General features: G+C 62.1%; 1 protein-coding gene across 1 annotated transcript; it reads right to left on the bottom strand.

The window, feature by feature from the left end:
* Positions 1-3,271: 3,271 nt before the first annotated feature.
* On the bottom strand, positions 3,272-5,431 carry LOC123721417. The gene has a single exon (XM_045680118.1). It carries the CDS (start codon positions 5,429-5,431, stop codon positions 3,272-3,274), a length of 2,160 nt encoding a protein of 719 aa, XP_045536074.1.
* Between the last annotated feature and the right edge of the window lie 2,624 nt (positions 5,432-8,055).

The raw sequence follows: 8,055 nt of genomic DNA, 5'->3' as shown, positions 1-8,055 counted from the left end.
CGAACTTCATGTAAGGCGCACCGGGAACATTACAGTGCGCCTTCCACCTCGAGATCAATTTTGACGCTCGGCGGGCGATGGCTATCTCAGGTCCACCGCCCGGAGCCCTGCCACTATGGGGGCATGCGGCGGTCTTGGGCACGCTGCCTGCGCCCGGCCCTGCGGCGGCGGAGAGGATTGCCAACTGCGTCGTCCTCCCGCCGCCGCTCAGCCGCCTCCTTTTGCGTCATCACCTCCTCGCAAAAGGAGGCGACGGCTTGCCACGAACTGTCGCTGCTCGCCATGGCATTAGCGACGGCGGGCAGCGAGAGGTCAGTCCCTATTGCCGCCACGAGTGCGGCCCGCTGGGTCGACCAATGAGTGCATGACTCCAGCGTATGTTGCGCTGTGTCTTCCACGTGGCCGCACTCGTGACACTCCTCGGTGGGCTCTCGTCTCGCCACCCTGCACAGATACCTGCCGAAGCAACCGTGCCCCGACAGGATCTGCACCAGGTGGAAAGAGAGAGCTCCGTGCTTCCGGCCCGTCCATAGCTCGAGGACGGGCCGGACCGCCTCAATTGTGCGGTGGCCGGCAGACGGCGTTAACAGCCGCTCCTGCCACTGAACGACAAGTTCGGCCTCTGCCGCCTGCCGCCACGTACGTTCCTGCACTGGGGGAGGGGGTTCTCCCCGGAGACGGGCATCCGCTCGCCGCCAGTAAACACCGGCGAGCACTTCGGCGTCCAAATCCCAGGGCGGCGTCCCCGCCAACACACAGGCCGCCTCACATGATATGGTGCGATATCCTCGGATCACTCTGACCGCCATGATTCTCTGGGGCCCACGTAAAAGGGCCCTAGTACGGGCGGTCAGAGCGTCCGACCAAATAGGCGCTCCGTAGAGCGCCATGGATCGCACCACACCTGTGTAAAGGCGGCGACACCGCGAGCTCGGTCCGCCCAAGTTCGGCAGGAGCCTACTGAGGGCTCTAGCCGCTCCCACGAGCTTTGGGACGAGACGCCGAAAGTGCTCCTCGAAGTTCCATCGGCTGTCGAGAACAAGACCTAAGTATTTCATTGTGCTCCCGACGCCGATGGAAACTCCGCCAACCACGACTCCGGACTGGGCTGGAGGCGCTCTTCGAGGCCCATGAAAGTATAGGGCCTCAGATTTGTGTAAGGCTACCTCCAATCCCAGTCCTCGGATTCTGGCCACTATTTGGGCCACGCCGGCTGTTGCTCTGCTTCGAGCCTCCCTGTCCGTGCTGCCACAGGCCGTCACGAGGGTGTCGTCGGCGTAGCATACGACGTTAACACCCCTCGGGACGGCCCCGCGCAGGACCCAGTCGTACCCGATGTTCCACAGGAGGGGCCCAAGAACCGACCCCTGTGGAACACCGCACGACATCTCCCTCTCTGACCAGCCACCGCTGGTAGGGTACCCGACCGATCGCTCGGAGAGGTAGGCCGCCACGATCCTCCGAAGGTACCGGGGGACCGTGTGGTACCTCAGCGCCTCCTTGATGCAGCTCCAGGGCAAGGTGTTGAAGGCGTTCGAGATGTCAATAGATATCGCCACCAACACCTCCCCCCGGGATACCGCACTGTCCGCAAGGGCCTTCACCCGCGCTATTGCGTCGATGGTGGATTTGCCCCTGCGGAAGCCATACTGGTTGGCGCTGAGGTGCGGCCCCACCGTCTCCAAGTGGTGGACGAGGCGATCAGCGATCACACGCTCAAAAAGTTTACTCACCTCGTCCAGCAACACGATCGGTCGGTACGCCGACGGCTCGTTTGCCGGGCGTCCATCCTTCCTGAGCAGGACCAGCTTTCCCTTCTTCCATTCTCCCGGAAACTGACCCTGCTCTAGACAGGCGCAGAACAAAGCCCGAACCCACTGTTCGAGTGGCCCTAGTGCCAGCGCCCAGGCGCGACCGGGGATGCCATCAGGGCCTGGGGCGGTATTTTTCGCGCGCATGCGCATCACCGCCGCCCCGAGCTCGGCCTCCGTGACCGGTGGCGCGCCTAGGCTCTCTTCTCCCTCTACAGTTGGAGGCGCCATGCAGGGCGCCTCGTGTTCGGCTCTTTGCGGAAACAGCGCCGCGACCACCGACTCCACGACGAGAGGCTGAAGACTCCGGGTAATGGGAGGACCCCTGGACCGAAGCTTATTCCGAACCATCTTATAGGGCCTCCCGAACGGATCTCTATCCAGAGTCCCCAGCATCTCGTCGTTGGCCCTGTCTTTGGCCACACCGATGGCCGTCCGCAGAGCCTTTACCGCCTCTCTGTAGAGGGAGTAGAGTCGCTCTTCTTCGGCCAAGTTGTGCCTTCTTCGACGACGGCAGCGGGTGTATTGGCGCCGCGCCGCCACACATGAGCGGCGCAGTGAGGCGACCTCCGCACACCACCAATACGCCGCTTGCCTCGAGGGGGCGGAACGCACTCTCGGCATGGCGCCGTCGCAAATGCGCGTCATGGCAGCACCGAGGCGCTCCGCCTCCTGTACAGCGTCGGTGACGTTGTCCTCACGCGGTGCGGAGAACCACGCCTCAACAAGGGCAACCTCAACAAGGAAGTCGCGGTCCATGCGTGGCAGCGACCAGCGGGGACCATCCCCCCGCAAGGGTCGGCTTGGGCCCGTGGGGTTGGCCGGAGTCGTGGAGACAACGAACCTTATGTAAAGATGGTCCGACAGTGTCTCCACGTTCTCCAGCACCTCCCAGCCCCGAATACGTCGTGCCAGAGCGGCACCGGCAAAAGTGACGTCTACTATTGAGCCGCCCTGGCGTCGGACGCACGTATTAACCGACCCCTGGTTCAGGACCGTGAGTCCGGTCGCCGTCGCCCACTCCTCCAGCTCTTGTCCGCGCGGATCCGTCGCCGGGCACCCCCAAGCCGTTGACTTGGCGTTGAGGTCTCCGGCGACGAGCACGCGGGCGGAGTGACTTCTGCCTATGAGAACGCCGACTTCTTCTATAAACTCTTCAAAGTCGGCGAGGCTCCGGTTCGGCGAGAAGTACACCCCGACCACCATGATGTCGCCGACAAGAGCGGAGACGTATCCCCGGCCTCGGACAACGTTGGCGAAGGCCGGAGATCCCACCATGGACCGGGACGTCAAAGCCACGACACCATCTACGTCCCCCACCCAATCATCCCCTAACGGGACGCGGTAGGGCTCAGCTACCACTGCGATGTGGATCCCCCACTCCGCCATGCTCTGGAACAATAAGTCTTGAGCTCTGGCGGAGTGGTTGATATTAGCCTGGAGGAGGTTCAAGTCCATTCTTAACCTTCGACCATTGGAACCTCCTCAGCCACTGGCGCTACCGCCTGGGGCGAGGAAGAAGACTGACCGGCCACCTGGCTCGAACTGCCTTTTCCTCCCTTCTTTTTCCCCTTGGGTGGGGAGACGCAGGCTCTGCTGCCCGCGCGGTGGCCTGCCGGCCTGCCAGCGGCAGTGCAAACCGCGCAGCACAGTGCCGCGGAGCACTCGCGGGCCTTGTGGCCCGGTTGACCGCAACGGTAACACAAAGCGCTGCGATCAACCTCTTCGCTGCATTGGCCCACCGTGTGCCCACGTTCGTGACACTTATAGCACATAAGGGGCCGGGCGTCCAGAAGCTGAATCTGCGCGGACACCCAGCCCACGAGCAGCCTTCCGCCCTCTACAATTTTTTTCGCAGCTGCGACGGGACAGGTAACAATGATTGACCCAAGTCCGTCGCGGCCGGCGTTTATTCCTCCAGCCCGCACTTGTTCCGCTGGACATACTCCTGCCGCCGCAACAGCGGCGACCACCTCGGCACTGGTAACGGAGTCGTCCAGACCCGTAACCCGTAGGCTAGCCATTTTCATGGGCCTGGAGACCCGGACGACTTCGCTACCTAAGACCTCCCGCAGCTTTTGAGCCAGGGAGTCCGCCTTTTCACCACTGGAGGCCCCTGGGAATTCGAAAAGGCGGCCTCCATTGGCTGCCTTTCGAAGTCGGACCCCCTGGCCACCGAATTCTGCCACGTCAATTTTTTCTTTTGCCGCGGCAATCACCTTCGCATAGGTCGCGCCCTTCTCTTCCGCCCCCGGTTGCAACGTCAGGACGACTGCTGACGTCTGGGGTGCTTGGAGCTTACGGGCGCGACTCTTTGCGTCGGGCCGCTTTTTAGGCCCCACCTTAATCCACGGGAACTCAATAAGCTGCGGCGGCTGCGGCGGCTGCTGATGCCCCTGTGGAGGACTACTTTTTGTTTTCTTCTTCTTCTTCTTTTTCTTTTTTCTCTTCTCCCCCTCCGAATGCGGGGTAGAAGAATTGCCTCCTTTTGTAGCCCGCGCTTGGGCTTGGGACGGACGAATTTGAATTTGTGCGGACGCCGCAGGGCGCTGCGTGGACAAACCGGGCGCCTGCCGCGGGAGCCCGCTGGCGCCAGGTTTGGCTGGCGGCGCTGGGGGCGCCTTGCCCTGTACTCGTGGAGTTGGCACCGGTGCTGATACCGGTGCTGGCCCCGAGAGCGCCGCCGCGTAAGAGCGTCCGCTGTTTCTCTTGTCGGCCGCCAGCGGCGGCCGCAATCTTTTCTCCGGGAGGAGCCTGTCTTCAAACGAGGCCAGGCGGGCATTTAACATCCCGCCCACCTGGACCATCACCGTCCGACAGATCTCCTCTAGTTGGGAGGGCCCTGTAGGGGCGGCCTCCGCGGTCATGTCCGTGGCTGTGGGGGCGGGACCTTGTGTCCGCCCTCTCTGCATTTCCTCCCGTAGTTCTGCCAGCTCCTTGCGGAGGCTGGCCATCTCGGCTCTTAGGCGGGCGTTGTCCGCCTGCAAGTGCCGCGTCTCTTCCGTGACTGTGCGGGCCCCGAGGACTTCCACGGCTTCCTTAATAGATGCCGCGGCGTCCTTAAGGGTCCGCACGAATGTACCCTTCAGGTTGGAGGACTTGGTGGCTACCTTGGTGATGACCTCCAAGTCCTCCTTTACTTGCTCCTGCAGCTGGGCTGCCCCCCTCTCTTCCATCCTCTGCTTGGGCTCCGGAAACAGCTTAGCCCGGGTCTCCCGCCGAAAGCGGGCGATATTTGCCTCCCTGGCGAGGTCTTCCTCAGCCCTCTGCCTAGCTGCTTTTGCCTGGGCCCTCTTTTCTGTACGAGGCCCTCTGCAGACTGATGCCTCTGACCTTTCCTCATCAGACCAGCCTGCCATATCTACCTCACTGGGGCGCTTTTGCCCGCGACCCTCACTCCAAAACCTACCGAGATCGTCCCGGTTCAATACTTCCAGGGACCCAACACGACTGGCAGCGGACGCCATGCTCGCCGCCGCGTCCGAATCGGACTCCGAAACCCTCCTGTCGGCCTGAGGCCCTACCGGTGTCGGGGTGCGCGTAAGCACAACCCTCAACTCCTTCGTCAACTCCTTCAACACGTTCCCCTCCTCTTTACTTTTGTTTTCTTTTATTTCCATACTTGTTCCCACGATTATGGGACGATATACACTCCACCACCGGGTGACGCCCGTTCCGGATAATGGGGCTTCTTACTACAGAGGTCGCCAGGTGTCTGTAGGTTTTAACGACTTTACTGTCGGGTTTTTATAGAGTTTTCCTTTCTCGCGCGCCGGCCGGCTAAGGCAAGCGCTCCGCTCCTAGTGGCCCCGCATACCCATAGCGCCGCTTCTACGGGGTCGTTGCGGAATTCCCCTTAACAAACAAAACATAACCAAAAATATAAAAGACCAAAACAAAAAATGCAAGAAAAAACAAACAAAAAAGAAAAAGCCCCCCCAAAGCCACTAGGTCTACGGAACTTCTAGGGAGGTCGACGTACCCTCCCTAGTTGCGGACGGATGCCCCCCCCACCCCCCCCGACGGCAGGTTAGTGCACGCCGGGGCCGCCCTCCCCAATTTTTCCGCGGGCCTGCCCGGTATGGGTGGCCCTATCCGGTGTAGCCCCGCGGAAAAACCCCCCCCGCCCTACCTAACCCCCACCCCCCCCTGAGGGTAATTTTTTATAGAGGTTTTCTTCCTCGCGGCCCCACGATAAGCGCAGGGCCCCCGTTTCCGCTCAGTGCGGACTTACGGGTTTGTTGGCGTTTGGTTCGCGGGGCCGAAGCCCTACCCCGGCAGAAGGCCGGGGCGTTCCCCTATCCACCACCCGGGGACGCGCCACGTCGGAGTTCACCTCTCCGCCCACTCGGACAACCGAGCAGGTCCGTGGAACCTAACCTAACCTAACCTAACCTAACCTAACCTTTTTTTTTTTTTTTTTTTTTTAAAGAGGGGAATGCTTTATGCATACGACATGCCCCGGGGGGGACACGAAGTTATGCGAGATTCTCTCCCCTAGTGGGAGCATACCCGCTAAACCACCTCTGTTCCTCCTGCGCATTGGTGACGGGGCTACGGGCACGCTTTCGCACTCCTCCGCGGCCCCGTCTGCGCTAGCCGCCGAAGCAGCTCCACCACTGGGGTGGGTGAACCCACCATCCATCCTTTAGGGGAGGCGCGCCGGAACGATACGCGCCATCCTCCTTGCCCTTCGAAGCGGGTGACAGGTCCCCCCGAACCTGCCACCACGGGGCTATGGAAGCCGGAGAGACGAGGTTTTACCCCCGCCTCCCCAGCCACCATCGGCGGGTCCGATGTCGGGCCCCGCCGTTGACCCTACGGGCCGCAGAGGGGCTGGGTATGCCAGTACCCCTCCGCGGCCCCACCATACACATCCGGCCACGAGGGCTGCAGGGGGCAGGATAAACCAGTACCCACCCGCACCCCCCGCGGCCCCACCTCCAGGCATGCTCCGAAGCGGACCCCACAGTCCGCCTCTGGCAGCCTCCTCCGGGTGGGTCGGCCCTGCACGCTAGACCAGCCCAGTCCGGCCCAAGACAGCCGGTCCTGCACGCTAGGCCGACCCTGGTTCCTCTTAGCTTCACCGTGGGAGGCAGCCACGGTTACTAGAGCCCCACCGCCACGACAAGGCGGGAACCGTTGGTGGGGAACCTAACCTAACCTAACCAACCTAACCTAACCTAACCTAACCTAACCTAACCTAACCTTTTTTTTTTTTTTTTAAAGAGGGGAATGCTTTATGCATACGACATGCCCCGGGGGGGACACGAAGTTATGCGAGATTCTCTCCCCTAGTGGGAGCATACCCGCTAAACCACCTCTGTTCCTCCTGCGCATTGGTGACGGGGCTACGGGCACGCTTTCGCACTCCTCCGCGGCCCCGTCTGCGCTAGCCGCCGAAGCGGCTCCACCACTGGGGTGGGTGAACCCACCATCCATCCTTTAGGGGAGGCGCGCCGGAACGATACGCGCCATCCTCCTTGCCCTTCGAAGCGGGTGACAGGTCCCCCCGAACCTGCCACCACGGGGCTATGGAAGCCGGAGAGACGAGGTTTTACCCCCGCCTCCCCAGCCACCATCGGCGGGTCCGATGTCGGGCCCCGCCGTTGACCCTACGGGCCGCGGAGGGGCTGGGTATGCCAGTACCCCTCCGCGGCCCTACCATACACATCCGGCCACGAGGGCTGCAGGGGGCAGGATAAACCAGTACCCACCCGCACCCCCCGCGGCCCCACCTCCAGGCATGCTCCGAAGCGGACCCCACAGTCCGCCTCTGGCAGCCTCCTCCGGGTGGGTCGGCCCTGCACGCTAGACCAGCCCAGTCCGGCCCAAGACAGCCGGTCCTGCACGCTAGGCCGACCCTGGTTCCTCTTAGCTTCACCGTGGGAGGCAGCCACGGTTACTAGAGCCCCACCGCCACGACAAGGCGGGAACCGTTGGTGGGGAACCTAACCTAACCTAACCTAACCTTTTTTTTTTTTTTTTTTTTTTTTTTTATAGTCAGGAAATGCGTTTACGCACGCCTACGCCGGGCTGTGCAATGGCGTAGGGAGTGTGGGACTCGCCGGCCACAGAAGGTGACCAGAATACCCACTAAAACCTGACTGCCCTCTAACGCATTATGGCGGGCGCCACGGGAACGCTTTAGCTTTCTTCCGTGACCCCGCCTGCGTTATCGCCCTGAAGGGGCCTCCCTCTCACGCATGGTTTGTGGGGAGAAGTACGGCGGCGAAATCCCGCC

The sequence above is a fragment of the Papilio machaon genome, chromosome 11 (assembly GCF_912999745.1).
Source record: "Papilio machaon chromosome 11, ilPapMach1.1, whole genome shotgun sequence".
Taxonomy (NCBI): domain Eukaryota; kingdom Metazoa; phylum Arthropoda; class Insecta; order Lepidoptera; family Papilionidae; genus Papilio; species Papilio machaon.
The sequence above is the reverse complement of the archived record's forward strand: the minus strand, read 5'-3'. Positions and strand labels throughout refer to the sequence as shown.